This window comes from Sciurus carolinensis, chromosome 6 (genome assembly GCF_902686445.1).
Source record: "Sciurus carolinensis chromosome 6, mSciCar1.2, whole genome shotgun sequence".
NCBI classification, from domain to species: Eukaryota; Metazoa; Chordata; class Mammalia; order Rodentia; family Sciuridae; genus Sciurus; species Sciurus carolinensis.
In genome coordinates, this window is record NC_062218.1 from 14,443,142 (window position 1) to 14,461,643 (window position 18,502).

General features: G+C 45.8%; 1 protein-coding gene across 1 annotated transcript in view; it reads right to left on the reverse strand.

Annotated features, from left to right (window-relative positions):
* Retreg1 (reticulophagy regulator 1) overlaps positions 1–18,502 on the reverse strand; it is a 124,603-nt gene that overhangs the window by 86,069 nt on the left and 20,032 nt on the right. Inside the window, exon 2 of the mRNA XM_047555505.1 lies at positions 423–529. Coding sequence (XP_047411461.1) covers positions 423–529 — 107 coding nt within the window. The remainder of the gene's footprint in view (positions 1–422; positions 530–18,502) is intronic.

The following is an 18,502-nucleotide window of genomic DNA, read 5'->3' on the forward strand; positions in this document are numbered from 1 at the left end:
TGCTTAGAGCCAAGAGAGAAAGCAGCACACATGAAACCTTTTTCCAGTAGCAGCAGCTATGAATGAATCAGTTAAATAAATCATTATATTGAAAATAGCAAAATCAATACCTATTCACTGGGGTGGGAGGGGGTGGGGAAGGAAAGATAGTGAACTGAGACAGATATCATTACCCTATGTACATGGATGATCACACAAATGGCGTGAATCTACAGCATGTTCAACCAGAGAAAGGAAAAGCTGTACCCCATTTGTGTACAATGACTCAAAATGCAGTCTGTAAAAATAAATAAATAAGTAAATAAATACCTACTCAATCTATTTATTTTTCTCCTGTTCAAAGGAATAATTGCTAGTGTGCTCTTGCTAGGAAATTCAGAGTTGAGAGAAATAAATTAAAAATTAAATCTGAGTGTTCTTACCTCTTGTTCTAGACAAAACCATATCCTTTATTATTTGCATAATAACACGCCCAAGTATCATGACGGAAATCAGATGATACACTCTCCAGGGAGTCAATGCAAGGAACCTGAAACAGAGAAACATCGTTATTTCAACGTGAGGATTTTCATCTCACTTTCAAAAGAATTAGGTTTTCTTCCCGCCCCACCCCATGCATTCAATAATACATTTTTCACTTTTCAAAAACCACCCCCACTTAACTGCATAAAAATAATTTAATACCAAAGCCAGCAAAGTAAACACCCTGGATCCCTGTGCTCTCCTGTGCTGGGCTTTCTTCTCGGGCCTCTAATTCGGGCAGGGGATTTGCCCTCCCGGGAATGCGTCAAGCTCCGCCCCCCGCCCAGGGGCAGATGGAAGTGACCTGAAGCCGCCTTGTGCTGGCTGAGGAGCCAGGGCCACAGGGTGTTCCACAGACACGGCTGCAGTGGACACCATGGAGTCAAGGTTCTTCATCTGCACCCTAGTCACTTCCCTGAGTCCCCCTTCTCCCATCTCCTAAAAAGGGCACAAAGGATCTGATTTGCTGACCCTTCCTCTTCAAGATCACTGCCTTCCTGTCCACCTTGTCTCCCAAGAGAAACAAACTAAACGCTTTTACCACGAACGGGTCGCAAACCAGGCAGGACTGCCTTCGGCTGGGCTTAAGAAGGACAGGAAGAACAGAGAAGTCACAAGCAGCTTCGAGCCTTCACAGGAGACTGGAGGCTGAAACTCCTGTTCCACACATGTTAAATGGCCAGGCTGCCCGCTAATATCAACACTGGTGCCCTCAGAACTCATGCAAAGATCAACCGAACAGAGGTTTAATGTGGGTGGCAAGGTGCGTGGTGAGTGAAGGACATGGCACCATGCGGGGTTAGCTTTTTGTCTCTGGGACAAAACAGACGAGAAAAGAACCTAACGGAGAGAAGGTGTGTCCAGGCTCACAGTGCATTAGAGGGGACCTGCAAGGGTCAGGGGTCAGCGTCACTAGAATGGCCCCTTTGTAGACTCAAGCAAAGCCCTGGAAGAGACAGAAAGCTCTCTCGAGTTTAAAAATCTTTGGAAACAGCCAGAAAGTCATTTAAGTACCTTTCTAAAAATACAGAAACCCAAAATGAATTGAAGAGTGAAAGCAATTAGTTATTCCCTTAGTGGAAGTTCCAAACTTCCAGGGATAAAAAATCAGGAACGACAGGACTCCGACCCGTAGACCTAGCTCAGACCTCATTTGGAAGGCATTACTATAGCAACGCAAAAACACTATGGGTGTCCCCTCTGTGTCTGGGGCAAGGGTCCAGCTGGCCTCTCTGGCAAGGGTCTTACTGGTCATTAGGAGTCCTTGGTCAGCTGGGAAGACAAACCCCAACAACTGCTTAGGAAAATGATGCCCAAACTGTAGACTCCTTGGCTGTTTCCTTGGTAGGTTAGCGTCCTTTAGCCCCAAGAATAAAGCGCAGGAACGTGTGAGGTACCAGTCTTTGAGATAAAGACTTGTGTTTAGCCGGCACAGTGGTGCCCTGTAATCCCAGCAGCTCCGGAGGCTGAGGCAGCGGATCTCAAGTTCAAAGCCAGCCTCAGCAAAAGTGAGGCACTAAGCGACTCAGTGAGACCCTGTCTCTAAACAAAGAACAAAATAGGGCTGGGGATGTGGCTCAGCAATGGAGTGCCTGGAGTTCAATCCCTGGTACCAAAAAAAAAAAAATCATGTTTATAATTATAAAAATCTGTATTTGGTGTATTTGGCATTTTAATTACATATAATGTTTAAGATGATTCATCTCATGGTTCTACTTTTAAAGTACATAGCTGAGTAATTCAGACCTGTGATTTGTAATTAAAATCTTAGAAATGCTTATGAGCTAAATGTATTCATTTTACAGGAACTGCCTAATATTAGGGAAGGCTTGAGTTGTCACAACTGAAGCAGTTTTTTAAAAAATTTGGGGTAAATTTCAAACATATACAAAAAGAAAGGCCAGAGCGTAATAAAACCAGTTTCAACAATTCTCCATTCACAGTCAATCTTGTTTCCTCAATCTTCCCACCCCTAAGCTCCTCCCTCCCCATCCAGATTATCTGAAGTAACTCCCAAATATCACATAATTTAATCTGCAAATATTGCCATTTATCCTCCCCCCAAAAAGGTCTTTTTAACAGAAGGAACAACAATACCACTATCAAGCCTTAAAACAGTTTAACTATTAATGTCATCAAATACCTTCTCCATGTCCACCTCTCCCCAATCATCTTTGCACACTCATGGACACACACACACACACACACACACACACAATGAAACAGGATCTGAAAAGTCACACACTGAAATTGGTCGATGTGGGTTTTGTTTTTTGTTTTTTCTAGATCTCTGTATCTTTTTCTTTTTTAATTCTTGAAATTTTTGTGGAAGATACACTCATTTGTCCAATGAGGTCTCCCAGATTCTAGGAATCGTTCCTTGTGGTTTAGTCTGATGTTTTCCTGTATTTTTGTACAGCCTATAAATTGGAGGTTGGATATGGAGGCTGGATTAGATGGAGGTTCCTTTCTTTTGCCTATGAAACCCATTAACAGGTGGTGGTGAATGTGTCCATCAGGAGGCATGCACTGCCACCAGGGTGTCTGGGGTCTATTTTTGTTGACATTAGCAGCCAGTAGGGGTCCCTGCCCAGCATTTCACTCCTTGGGGGCTGCTTGGGAGTGATGGTCCTTCATTCCTGCTCCCAGCATTGAGTTTCAACTACACAGAGGAGCTTCCCCTCCTCCAGGTGAGGTTAGCCTGGAAGACAGAGCTCATAAGAAAGAGCATCAAGCCTCGACTCCTTTCATCTACCAGGTTTTTCCCCCAACACAATGAGGCATCTCCCTAGCAACCTCCAAAAGAAACTCAGCAGTTTCTTCATTTCTTTTTTTTAAAAAGTAGTGCTATTAAGAACTCAAGAATCTGAACATACGTGCTGTTTCAGTCCACTGCAGCATTAACCTTACCCTCAATCTGTCCCATCTTGGCTAGTGGCTCCTAAGTTCTTTTGGGGACAACTTTTGATAATGAAGTCCTTTAAAGGGACATAGAAAATACAAAATCTACAAATGCAGTCTGAAACATTCAAAGGCGCCTAACTCAACTTTTTATTGAAACCAATCATTCACCTAAGATGCTCTTGAAAATGCTTGATAAAATTTGCCAAACTTATAAACAAAGTAATGTTTTGCCAGTTAAAATTGAGGTCAAAGAAAACGTGATTTTGAATTTGGAACTTAAGTAAATCAAAATTTATGCTTTAAAAAGTAACCGAATGAAACTGTTTCGAATTGATCTTTATATGAAAACTGTCACACAGAACATCTTCAAAAAAATCCCTGTTAGCTGGAGGTGGGGTTCTGATGCCTGGGCCCTCGTCACCCAGGGAAACGCTGTTGCTGTCACAGAGTCACCCATCTGGATGGCGCTCAGGCCTGACCCACAAATCCCTCTGCTGCAATGGCCCAGCTCCCCTTAAACCCTTCTCAGCCAGGAAGACTAACGTGCCCTGCGGCATCTAGGGTCCTGCAGTATCTCAGTGTCACTCTTTTCTTTCCATTGATAAGCAAGTGTCAAACAATGGGAACACTAAGGGCTGAATCCCATCCTGCCCCAGCAAACACGGGAAAGCACACGGGCAAACACCAGGCCGAACCACAGAACTATCCAGAAGCCGCAGGAGCAGAAAAGAGAACTGGCCACCGCCTGAGGCCAGAGAAGCTCTCCAGAAAGGAGGCGTCCAAAGCCGCACTTCCCGAAGAAGTCAGACTTGGCCAGGTGGCAACGAGACCTGGGGCCCGAGCTGGGGAGCAGCATACGCAAAGCAAATGAGGCTAGGGTCTCAGACCTAGAAGACTGCCCCAAACCTTTGCCCCCTGCCCCTGCGGGCACTAGTCCTGGCCTCCAGGGCCAAGCTTGGGAAGATTCAAACAGCTGAAGTGCACAGGCCCTTATGGACGAATTCCTCATTTCAGCCCCGTAACAAGCCACCAGGAAGGCACTACCATTACCTCATTTTACAGAGGAACAAGAGAGGACCGGAATCTGCCCAAGGCTACAAGGCAAGGGACAGGCAGGACCTGGCAGCGGGACAGGTGGCCCAGAGCTGCGTTCACACCTCTCTGCCAAATGCCGCCCCACGGGTACATTGCCACGTCTGCCACGATTGCATGACAAAGCCCAGACTGAGTGCCACCACGTCACCACCTTTTTCACGTTTAATTAATAGACTTATTTTAGAGCAGTTTTAGATTTACAAAAAAAAAATTAAACATATGGTACCAACCCCACATCCTCGCCCTCCCCCTACATGCTGTGTCCTCCGTATTAACACCTTGCCTTAATACGCAGTACATGTGTCGAAGCTGAGGAACCACTGTTGACACGTATTCCTAAGTGCATAGTTCACATCGGGCTTTACTCCGCGGGACGTGTGTTCTCTGGGTTTTGGTTCGTGCACAATGTCACGGATCTACAGTGTAGTATATACAGAAGGGTTCCACTGCCCTGAAACCCCCGGTGCCCCAAACCACATTTCTCCTCTGTATCGCCCCTGACAATCGCCGGTCTTGGTATTGTCTCCATAGTTTGGCCTTTTCCAGAATGTCACACAGTTGGGATCACACAGTATGCAGCTCTTTCCTGCCGACTGCTCTCACTTAGCAAGATGCATCAATGATTCCTCAGCATGTTCTGTGGCTCAAGAGCACATTTCTATTGACCACTGAATAATATTCCACTGTATGTTATACTAAAATTTACCCATTTGCCCGCTGAAGAACATCTTAGTTGCTTCCAGTTTGAGGCAATTAGGAATAAAGCTACTATTCATGTTCATGTGTAGGATTTTGTGTGGACACAGGTTTCCAGCTCATTTCAAGGCAGACTTCTTAAAGCAGCTCTATCAGCATGCTGGCTCATGTTCAGATTACAGGCAGTTAAAACCCCCCAGGATTCTATGCTTCACCTGCAGTTTTGAATCTCGGCATGTCCTATCAAATCTGTTCTAGTGTGACACAGTCTGTCATTTAAGCAGACAGACCTTAATGATGACATCAGTCATACCTGTCTCTTGTCCAGCTCCGGGACACCCACGCGTTGGGTATCTGCATGTCATCAGTCCTCATTCGCACTATTGATCAACGATACTGATCAGCACTGGAATCCTGTCACGCCCCATTAGCAGAGTGACCTAGATTCACTAATCAGCACTTGCTGAATACAGACAGTCCAGCTTGCGATTATATTCACTATATTCCTCTTACTCCAGAAGAGGAGATTTTCGTAAACACCCTGCTGAAACCTGCCGCCACCTGTCGCCACCTGCTGCCATCCCCAGGTCTAAATGTCTGGCTACTGTTGAGAACTACTCTGAGGTCTGTGGCAGTTCCCTGTGGAGGAACCAAACACCATTAGACCCAAAACATTATGGGGCATGTCCTGAGCCAAAGGCCAGGGCGACCCTGCCCATAGAGCCATTCTGAGAACTCGCAGAAGCATGTGAGCGCCCAAGAGGCCGAGCAGAGAGGCCACCACGTCACCGCCTTGTCCACGTTTAATTAATAGACTTATTTTAGAGCAGTTTTAGATTTACAAAAAAAAATTTAGAAAAAAGACTTGAAAGAGGAGGGTCTGTGGCTACACACCACCCTCACTCAGGGGCTTTAAACTCTCAAGACTCAGGGCAAAGTGAAAACACAGGGACCTCGTCCGGCTGCAGAAGTCCCCTCCAGCCTACTCCTGCCCCAGCCCAGACAAACAGGAGCGCCCCACACACACGCCTCCACTCCAGGGCACCTGTAGGATGTGGATCCAGGGTGGGTGAGAAACCCCCAGCCAGCTGCCCTGTGCGCTGCACCACTACCAGCCAAGACAAGGCTGCCCACTGCTTTGCAGCTGTGTAGTCCACAAGCCCTCGTGCTCAGGTGCTCCAGTGAGGAGCCAACAGCCACAGTGGAACACAAGTCTTCCCCACTGATGCAGTCAGCACTGGCCTGGACAGTCACACAGAGTGGGGTTGAGAGGGAAAGACCGGGCACCATGTGGCAGGGAGCAGGCAGCTGGGAGCCCCACGTGGAGAGGTAGGACTGTACACGCCTACAGGCCCCCACAGAGCAGCTCCGTCAGCCTGTCAAGCTTCACTTACAAAACAGATTCAAAGATGAAAGTGTTAAGAACCGTAAGGTGCAACCTGTGCGTGAACCCAGTGCGGGCCTTCTGAATTCCCAGCTCCCCGCAGCTGTGCAGGTCCCTCTCCCAGGGAGCCAGCCCTGCCTCAGTGAGGTCCCAACACAGTGATCAACAAAGGCTTCTCCTGTGCTTAAAATGCTCATTACACTTTACGACAACGGTCACTGACACTCATCTTTATCCAAACGGGACAAGAGACCTGCGATCACGTCAATGGATCCTAGAACCACGGAAATTAGATGCATCATTTCCACCAGTCCTTAAGTCTCCAGCACTCGGAAACATCTATAAATTGACAGGCTTCTCTCAGCCAGTAGAAAGAATAAACAACTAGACCTTTTTAAATTAAAATATCATTTGTTTACCAAAAGAGCTACATGTTCTTGTTGGGTGTGGCGGCCCACATGACTCTGGAGGTTGAGCAAGGAGGATCCTGAGTTCAAGGCCAGTCTCAGGTTCAAAACTTAGTGAGACCCTGTCTCAAAATAAAAAATAAAAAGGGCTAACGATGTGGCTTAGTGGTGGAGTGTCCCCAAGTTCAATTCCCAATACCGAAAAAAAAAAATAGAGTTACGTGTTCTTTTAGCTGATATAGGGTATTACTTTTATCTGACAATGCATATTTCAGATTTGGAAAACCAAGACAGGCAAATATTATATATGATTATTATAATAAACGTATATGTATATATATATAGTGCTAAACAAACATTAAAAATTACAATTGTGTGCTATATGAAAATATAAAGTTATCTGTGTATAATACTACCTCATTTATCTTGTAAAGAGACCCTGTGTGGTTTAGCTGTCAGTGGAAAAGCACAGATCTGCAAATCACTTGAACACTTTCTTTTAGCACAATGTGGCCTATTTCTCTACCTCAATGTGGTGATTGCTTTTAAAACACACCACATTACCCAGGTGTGATTATCTCAGCCCAGATGATTTCTAACCATGCTTGTACGGCATCATTTCTGATTCATTTTCATATTGGATTAATGAATTCGTCCATTTGGATTTTTCTTCTACTTTCCGCTATCCCACTTCCAGATTCAGTAATGTTCTTTTGGTTTTTAACCTGCTTTTCAAGCAACCAGCCGCCTTCTCTCACCTTTCATTGCTGGGGTGGGGTAGTTATGAGACTGATCCCCATTCAGTTATCTGGGTCAGCTAAGAAATGAGACCCAGTCCACATCCCCGGAGATAAAGAAGAACATGAGGAAAACAGATGAAGATCCCAAGAGAGATTCACAGACTGCGAAGGTTAACAGAGCAGCCTGGGTAATGCTCACACTACTGCCACTTCAAAATGCACAACTTTAAGAAGAAATCCTTCCTATCAAATCACAGACTCTAGCTTCATAGAATGAATTTGGAAGGGTTCCCTCCATTTCTATTTCATGAAATACTTTGAGGAGTATTGGAAGGTCTTGCAGAACTCAGCTGAGAATCTGTCCGATCCCGGGCTTTTCTTGGTTGGCAGGCTTTTTTTTTTTTTTTTTTTTAATTTATTTTTTTTTACGTTTACATAGGGTAATGATGTTTATTTTATTTTTCCCCTCCCCCCCACCCCTCCCACCCCTCCCACCCCTCCCACCCCTCTTTTCCCTCTACACAGTCCTTCTTTCCTTCATTCTTACCGCTCTCCTTAGCCTAACTCTAAACCTAACCCTAAACCTAATGCTAGCCCGTCCCACCCCCCATTATATGTCCTCATCCGCTTATCAGCGAGATCATTCGTCCTTTAGTTTTTTGAGATTGGCTTATCTCACTTAGCATGATATTCTCCAATTTCGACCATTTGCCTACAAATGGGTTGGCAGGCTTTTGATGACTTCTTCTATTTCATTGCTTGAAATTGATCTTTTTAAATTGTGTATGTCTTCCTGGTTCACTTTGGGAGGATCCTATGTCTCTAGAAATTTGACAATGTCTTCAAATCACAGACTCCGATACTGAAGTGAGCCTCCATGTGCTGCGCCCACGCTGCTGCAGAGTCCGGCAGGCATTCCCTGAGGACGCTCACCCAGAAAGGGAGGCCAGGGACTAGAGCTCTCTGGGCACAGATCACCTACGAACCTCGGTCCTTCAGTGACTTTCAAGCGTGGGGCTCTGGGTGTGACTGCTCAGAGTCGGCAATGGAGGAAGTCACAGCAAAGTAAGTGACCACACTGGCCAGAGTGTGGGCACAGGCCCTGGGCTGTGGATGATTCACTCCATGAAAAAGGAAGGTCAAGCCTTCTCTAGAATTCCACTCAGCGGCTAACTGTAAGTAGTGTTTTTGACCAGTTGTGTATCCATTTGACAGGAAAGTCTACATTCACTACTCCATGACGAGTTCTGCAAGGCAGAATTCCATGGCTGCACGGGATATGTTTCTTTTCAGGCAAAGAAAGGACTAGTGTTCTCGATTTCTCTCTCTCTCTCTCTCTCTCTCTCTCTCATACACACACACACACACACACACACACTCTCTCTCACTCACACACACAGCAACAGAATAAATTTCTTGCACAATAGATGGAAAGGACAATGCTTAGCTCTTCCATGTGTAAAACACTTACCATGCATTCTGGGTAATGCACAGCCCACTCTGTACTATGAAATGAATGGTGTCGAAAGCTTCGGGGAAAGGTCTCTGGATACAAGCGCTGGACCCCTGCATAGTTCTGATATGGATATCAATCTACATTATTTGCTATGTAACTCTCAAAATGCAGATCTTGAAGTTAGATTTTGTTTTCCTTTACTGAACTGTAACTCCACTGAGCCCAAGTGGAGTCCTTAATGTGTTGCCAGCTTTATCTAATCTTATGGTGTCTCTATAATCATCAAAGAAAGCAGGGTCTCATAAGGTGTAACCATTCCTCAAACATCAGAGTTGAGGTTATCTCACTGGAAAATAACTGTCAAGTGTTAGGTATACTAGTAACCATCTACCTTAATATCAGAAAATCCTGAATCCTTTTATAGAAATCCTGCAAAATTAGTGACTGAAGATTCTGTGAGAAATGAAATCATGCACCATAAAGAAAAAACGGTGCTGCCAAATAAATTACAACCCTCTGAATTGAAATGCACATCTCGTTTTCAGAGCTGTTTAAAACGTGTATGTGTGTTGGGCAAGAGGGGACATATTTCTTCAAAATCAAAAGACTGGGGGGAGGGGAGGCAGGGGAAGGGAAGGCAGAAGAACGTGGATTGAAATCAAACTCCTTGCATGTATTATTTTGACAAAATGATCCCAAATACAATATATAATGCTCTAATTTAAAAAATCAACAAAATATATTGTTTTAAATAATTTGGAAAGAAGTTAATGGTAGAGTAGAGCAAGATGAAGAAATATTTAATTACAATATTTAATTCAGATGTTAAGTGAAACCCGGAGATCTTTTGTCCGAGAAGTACTTCCTTGGTTATAAAGACCACAGAGGGAGAGAGAAGCGTGAGGATGGGACGACTCTGTGCAGGCAGATGAGGACCGCGGAAGACAGCAGCCGACAGGGAAATGGGGGAGCGGCCAGCACCTCTGCGGAGGAGGAGGGAGGGCTCCTTCCAGCAGAAACAGGTCTGGCTAATCCAGTGAATTCAGGAATGTGCCCAGGTCAGCAAGGCGCGGTGGAGAAGCAGACAAGACAGCGCGAGGGCGGCCGAGCAGGGATCCTGCGTCCACGCAGGAGCCCCTGAAGGGAGAAGCCAAGGGCGTGGCCGCAGTGGCACCCGCCCATCTGAGGGCAGGAAGCCACAAGCGGCAGGGGCACTCTGCTACCTAGCGCTGGGATTGGAGGAAAGCCAGAGGTAAGTCAAGTCGGGGGCGCCCGGGACGGTGCCAAGGCCCTAGATCCACCTGCTGAGGAATGCTGCCTGGTGCCTGCTATTGACCAGGTCATGACAGGCAAGGGGACACAGACAAGGGACAGGTGAGTCACCCTCTGCACCCTCTGCTCCAGTGAGTTGCCAGTACATTAACACGAACTACTAGATTTAGTCCTGGGAAGGAGTTAAAAGAAAAAAAAAAAAAAAAAAAGCAGAGAATTGTCCAAGGCACACACTGCAAGAAAGAGCAGGATGGTACAGGGGAGGTGACAGGAGGCGGAGCCCAGAGAGAAGGAAGACTCGAAGCGGGGAGGCCGCTGGGCAGCGTGCGTTTCTGGGGGTTTCATGCAAATGACAAGGAGATATTCTGTGAGTCCCTCCCATGGGAACCTCAGGGTGTGGGGCCCAAATCACAGCTGCCCAAGGAGGCCAGACGGCTGACACATGGCCATACTCCTGCCTCAGTATTTTCACGGATAAACTGAGGCACTGGCAAGAAGTAAGAATTCAGGGCTGGAGATCAAAATCAGCTGGTGCTTGCTCTGCATGTACGAAGCCCTGTGTTCAATCCCCAGCACCACCAAAAAATAAGCAAACAAACCATCAGAGCTCAATGAGTCATCCTTGGAATCACTCGAGGCACTTTTTTTTTTAAAGATATTTATAGAACTTTATTTTATTCATTTATTTATATGTGGTGCTGAGGATCGAACCCAGTGCCTCACACATGCTAGGCAAGCGCTGTGCCACTGAGCCACAACCCCGGCTCCTGGAGGCACTTCTTAAAAATACAGATTTCTAGGCCCCACTTTGGACCTGGGAGATCAGGACTCTCAGGCATGAGGGGCAGAATGCATGTCAACAGGCAGGTTACAGAGCGCTGGACTGCAAAGACCTCTCTGCACATTTCCCACTCATTTTCCGAGTCCATACACCCTAGTTCTAGAGGAGTGACATATAACTGATCCAAATACCAAACAAGGGGCCTCTTCCTTCAGAAATAAATAAACACATATAATGGTGTCTCAGTCCACCTGGGTTGCCATAATAAAATACCACAGACCAAATGGCTTATAAACGATACAAATTTATGTCTCAAGTTCTGTAGGCTGAGAAGTCTTCAATAAAGTTTGGTGTCTGGTGAGGATTTGCTTTCTGGTTTGTGGATGGCATATCCTCACTGTGTCCTCACATGACAGAGGGTGAGATCTCCCCCTAAGGCCTTTTTTCTCACTCATGAGGACTCCACCCTTCTAACCTGAACACTTTTCAAAGGCTCCACCTCCTAATACTATCACACTGGAGACTAGATTTCAAAATTTAAATTCCAGGGGACATAAATATTCAGTCCATTGCAACTGGATATAAAGAATAATGACAGATGCCAAAATTATCTTCTAAGAACAGCTCCTGGGGACAGGTAGCAGAAGAGCAAGGCACATACTAATGAACTGAGTGAACAGGCATGCCCAAGAAAGAAGCCGATGTATAATGAGGATCTGTTGCTGAATACTTCCACATCGCCATCTCACTAAACAACATGATGAACTGAGAGGTCCATAAACAGATGAGGCTGAACACTTTTGCCTAAAATCATGAAGGCTGTAAGTAACAATTTGGATATAAACATGGATCTTCCAGACTCCAAGTTCACTACTTTATTTATGACCATATGTGAAATCCCCTGGCATACTGCTTTAATCAATCAATATTAAAATATCAGAATGTTCTAGAGAGCAGAGTTGAAAAAGCAAGTCTCTAGTCGTTTCCTGTCTTTTCAATCTCCATTCAGTTGTGGTCACCACATGGTCACGTTCATGGTCTGTTCAAGAGCCTATTCCCAGGTACATGACCCCGTCCAGATGCCACATGAGGAACTCAGTCACTCTGCAGTTCTGAGACTGATGACTTTGCCATAGCTACAGAAGACTCTTGCTCCTCCACCTCCCTCACTCCAAAAGAACTGAGGATGCAAATAACTGGACTTTGGCCCATGCATACGACACCTGCTCTTGCCTTGTTTGTGCTCAACTGTTCCCCTGGTTCTCCGGCCCATCCCTCTCCCGCTCCCTCTCATCCCCTCCTCACCAGTTCTATGTCCGTTTACCCCAGATCCAGTCAACCCCTTTCCAGGTAAGTGAATCTTGATCATATCCTGTTAGGGTTTAGATATGAGGTATTCTCCCCAAGCTCATGTGTGAGACAATGCAGGAATTTTCAGAGGCAAAATTATTAGATTATGAGAGGTGTAGCCTAATCAGTGGATTAATCCGCTGATGGGTTAACTAGGTGCAACCGTAGACAGGTAAGTATGGCTGGAGGAAGTAGGTCACAGGGAGTATGACTTTTGGGGTTTACATTTTGTCCCTGGTGACCAACGATCTCTCTTCTTCCTGGTTTCCATGTCCTGAGCTGCTTTTCTGCACTGTGCCCTTCCGTCATGACGCTCTGTCTTACCTTGGGCCCAGAGCTGTGAAATTGGCTGACTGTGGACTGAACTTCTGAAACCATGAGCCAAAATAAACTTTTTTTTTTTCTTTTTTTTTTTTTTTTGGTACCGGGGATTGAATTCAGGGCACTCGACCACTGAGCCACATCCCCAGCCCTATTTTGTATTTTATTTAGAGACAGGGTCTCACTGCGTTGCTTAGTGCCTCTCTTTTGCTGAGGTTGGCTTTGAACTCTTGATCCTCCTACCTCGGCTTCCTAAACCGCTGGGATTACAGGCGTGTGCCACTGTGCCTGGCAACTTTTCTTTCTCTACGTTTTTCTTGTCAGATCTTTTGGTCACAATGACGACGACAACAACAAAAAAGCTGACTCTAACATCTGGTAACCCATGTCCAAGATCACAGCCATGTACAGAGACACCTACTCTTATCAACCATTCCTGGCCAAGTTCCTGGACTCACCAGTAAGATTTCACACCGCCCAGCCCCACCCCCACCCCCCACCCCACTCTTTGGGATCGCCACACTCGCTTTCAGAACTAGGCATAAAGCTTTTACATCTCTTGAGCCAAGAGTATCAGTTGGCTAATAACAGAATACCACAGACGAGATGGCTTAAAATTTATTTTCTCACAGTCCTGGAGGCTCCAAGTCCAAGATCTAGGGGCCAGCAATCTGGTTTCTCCTGGGGCCCTTGTGGCTGGTTCCCATGGTGTTCTCACGGGCTCTTTCCTCTGAGTGGACTCATCCCCAGTGTTGTGGGTGACCTCACTCACCCTCACCTACCTCTCTGGTGGTCCCACCTCCACGTACATAGTCACATTCTGAGGTGTACTGTGAGCTGGGACGTCAACGTGTGAATTTAGGCAGGACACAGTTCACTCCACGACACAAAATACCTGGATCACCCAACTGCCTGCTCAAGGTCTACTTCAGGGTCCAAGTCAACAAGCCCTACAATGTGCCCTTCTGTCCCACCATGCTGAAGACCATCCCCTCCCCTCCCAAACTCCCAGCTAGGAAGGGAGGCATTCTCTCTGGCTGCTCCACGCAGTAAACAAAACCAGAGCACAGCTGGAACAGCTGGACGAGCCATAAGAAACCATGCAGACTAGAACAGTTTACTCAAGATCAGAGAGGCCATAATATCCTGGTTTACACAGCATCCTGACCTACTTAGGTTTGGATGGTAAATTATATGGTCACTCTACTTAAGATCCAAATGAACACATGACACAAAGAAGCTAGTAATTTGTTTCAAAACTCAAAATATAAAATATACTGAGCAGTAAACTAGTAACTGTGTCATCCTAGGAGGGCCATTTATCTAAAGGCCAAGATCAAGTGTCCTTTATCAGCATAATGAAGCTGCACTGCTCAGTAGAGCTGACCTGGTCACATTTATGAGCACAGACCTCTGTGCCAGAGCAGAGCTCCCCTGGGTGTGTGAGCAGCATGCTGCATGGACCTTTAATATCTGGAATCCCACGTCCAGTAGTCGTTTCAGAAAAATATCACCCCCTTTTATGTCTTATTCAATGCTGAAATAATTAAGAAACCATATGAACTGGGCATGGTGGCGCATGCCTATAATCCCGGCAACTCAGGAGGCTAAGGCAGGGGGATGACAAGATCCAAACCAGCCTCAGCAACTTGGTAAAGCCCTAAGCAACTTAGCAAGACCCTGCCTCAAAATAAAAAATAAAAATGGGGATGTGGCTCAGTGGTTAAGTGTCCCTGGGTTCCATCCCTGCTATTAAAAAAAAAAAAAAAAAAAAAAAAAGGAAGAATGAAAGAAAAAATGAAAAGGAAGGAAGGAAGAAAAAAACATATGAAAACCAGAACCAGACATGGACACAGAGCATCACACTTTCCATGGACACATTCAGTATATGGACAGCAGTAATCCTTTGTGGGCGTCTGTTCCTGTGAAAGGTGGCCCTGGGTAAGAAAATCCAAAGTTGAGTACTGTGATCCCTGTGGGTGCAGCCATCCTGTTCATAGGGTGAAAATCGTGTAAAAAAAAAAAAAAAAAAAAAAAAAAAAAAACCAGCTTGTGTTGTGTCCAATGACGTCCTTCTAGACGCTAGCATGGAAGAGGAGAACCATGGCCCCTCAATTCCAGTGCATGGGGACCTGGGCAGTTCTGCTGTTCTGTGGCCAAAACTGAGGCAGGACAAAGTGGAAGCAATACTAGATATCAGGAATCTCACTCTGGGCCTGATGCCAATGGCCACCTTCCAGCTGGACATTGATTGGCAAAGCCGCCTCAAGGCCAGGAAGAGTGTTATGTCATCCCAGGCAGGAAGACACCGCGTCTTTCCTATGGATCTATAAGACAAGGCAAACTGGGGAGGTGGGCGTGGGCACGAGGAAGAACTGGCTGCCTCAGGAACCCGCTCCTCTAAGCTCGCTAGATGCTACGTTCCTAGAGCACTCCAAACCGTAAGTGGACCTGGGATGAGAGTGGACTCAGGGTCCCCAGCCTCAGTCCCGCCTCACACACAGGTAATGCTGCCCACTCTGATGGAGACCGTGAGAAGTCCTCAGGAGAGCCTGCTCCCACAGTAACCAAGTGTCTCTGTCCACATCCTGCACAGCATGTTGCTGAACCTAGACATCAAAGCACAAGTTAAGCTGCAAACCAGGCTGCCTTTGGGTGTCAAAGGTCCTGTTCTACATTCTGTGATTTTTAAAATAAAATTTAGTAAATGGCACAAATACAGAAAATATAATGATGCATCCTGAAGCTGGAAACTGTTTCTTAAAAAGCACCAAGGGGCAACACTCCGGGCCTCCACCCCACACTGGAGGTGGGCCGCAGGAGGAGGCTGTCCCTGGGGCCTCGCTGTTGTTCTGTGAGGGAGGGCATTACCCCGCCTTCACACATGGGGAAACCACAGCTCAGGAAGATCCAGTCACTGGACTGGCTTCACCTATGCCAGCTGGCTCACCTGTGCCCAGAAACCCACCTCGCCAGCCACACACATCCTTGCCTGCCTCAAGCAGCATCCATTTCCACTACACCTCAGTCCAAACCACAACTGAGAACTTAACCACAACAACAAGGAGCAGATACTTTTAAAAATAAGGAAACTGGACAAAGGGAAAATAAACCAAGGAAAAGATGAAGACTCAAGTTGAAGTTTAACCCTCAAGAACTCAAGTCATGGGTCACCATGTAAGTGAAATGAGCCAAGCTCAAAAAACCAAAGGCCGAATGTTTTCCCTGATAAGTGGAGAATAAAATATTATGGGGGTGGGGGTGGGAAATGAGAGAAAAATGGGGGGAACTTCAGATTATGTAGAAGGAATGAGAGGGAGGGGGGTATGAAAAATGGTGGAATGAGAAAGACATCATGACCCTATGTACATGTATGATTACACGAATGGTGTGAATCTACATCGTGTACAACCATGGAAACGAAATTATATATCCCATTTGTGTACAATGAATCAAAATGCAGTCTGTAAAAAATTAAAAGCTAAATAAAATAATAATAAAAAAAAAGAAATAAAAACATAGGAAGTATTCACCAAAAAAAAAAAAGAAAAGAAAACGGCCACAAGTTTGGTTCTGAGACCACCCCTCAGGGTAAGAACTGGATTCATCGAACACCTTTTTAATTTAATAGGAAAAGACAAAGTAACACAGGGAAAGTTTGCACATCTTCTTAGTAGATAAAGAATCAATCAATAGAGCACAGGAAGACAATGCAATAAGTGAATGTCACAGATAACCAACCCCAGGCTCACTCTGAGTGCCCAAGAGCCAGAACCATGAACTGAACAGCAAGGTCACGCTGTCCTGCTAAGAGAGAGCCTTGGGAGGTGAGTTTTGTTATTTGGGGTTTTTTTTTTTGCAGTGCTGGGGATCAGAACCCAGGGCCTTATGCTTGCAAGGCAAGCACTCTACCAATTGAGCTATATCCCCAGCCTGCGAGGTGGGTTTTTAACCTTTTTTTTTTCACTGTTTGCCAAAAAAGCAGCTATAAAATAGGAAGAACAAGAGAAATGGTGGTTAGCAGCGTTCCAGAGAGGAACACAGCCATTCCCTCCATCACGCGCTGTTCAGGAGCTGACGTGGGTTTGCGAGGAGAAGCCACCTTGGCCCAGCGGGGTCCCCCATTCCCTGTCCCCTTTGTGTGCACACACGTGCAGGACACGGAGGCACAAACAACCTAGCAGCGTTCTCTAATTAAGCAAGGGAGACAGAGCCCTCCCTTAGCACGGCCCTAACCGGGTTCCAGTGGAAACCATATGCCTCTCCAGATAATTCCACCTGAGACTTCCAGCACCATATGAACTCTCCAAGCCAGGCAGACAAAGCCCAGGGAAGACAATGCAGGGAACACAAATAAAAGGCCATATAATAGGAAAGACAGTTTCTCATTTAACTCTCCAGGCAAACAGCACAGCCTCAGTGTTTGGAACGCTCAACATTTTTTTTTTTTTTTTTTGCAGTGACATTAAATAGCAACAAGAAAAGAAAACTCTTGAGTTTTGACTCCATGATCAGCCCCGGGAATCGGCTCATTCCAGTCACAAGCTTACATCTCCAGCAGATGAGGAGCGGGTGGGAGGGAAAACTGTTTACAAATAATGACAGAGAAATGCCCTTGGTAGAACAAATCTGCTAGGAAAATCCCAAATCATGCATTCAGCTGCATCAGCACTTTAAATCCACATACCCAAAGGAACTTGACCATTTTGATAAATGAAAACCTTGGTTCTTTGGCAAAAGGAATTTGTTTTCAAAGGCTTGACAAAGGGATAGCAGTCGATTCTTGACCACCCCACGCACAGCGGTCAAGCTTGGCAGCAGCAGAGCAAGAAAGACCCACCCCTGGCTCGCCTGCTCCCAACGCGAGACCTCTGCTCCCAGCACGCTGATTCCCACCTGGCTCTCTACTCCCCGGTTCATCTGCTTCCCGTCACTCCTTCTATCCAGAACCATAAGCTTCCATGAAGGCAGGGCCCACTCTCCAGTGTCCCCCAGCGCTGGGCCAATGTGGCTGTCATTCAGTGTTCAGTTATTGCAATTCATTAATCATTCATGTAATCACTGTAATTGTTGATTGTGAATTCTCTAAATCAAGACAGTAACCGTGTGCAAAAGTGAAAAAGTGTACAGGAACATTAGAATTTTCATGTTATTTTTGAAGACATTTTGGGAAGCAATGGATAATGTGAGCGGCCCTTGGGTCTTGCCTTAGACGATGCTTTAACGGAAGACCCAGCTTCTGATAACCCATTCTTCTTTTCCATTTCTGGTCGCTAATAACACAATATCATAGGCTGGGTAAGTTACAAACAAAGGTTTATTTTGGTCACAGTCGTGGCCCAAGGTCAAGAGGCTGCATCTGGTAATGACCCTTTTGATGGCAGAGTCCCTGGGCAGTTCAGGGCATCAGGCAGTAAGACAGGAAATGTGAGCTTGCGAGTCCTAGCCAAATTGGCTTTTATAGCATATCTGCTCTCCAGATAACTCATTAACCCATTAATCCACTAAGCACATAAGTAGATTAATCCACTCCTGAGAGCAGAGCCCTAATCACCTTTAGAGACCCCACCTGGT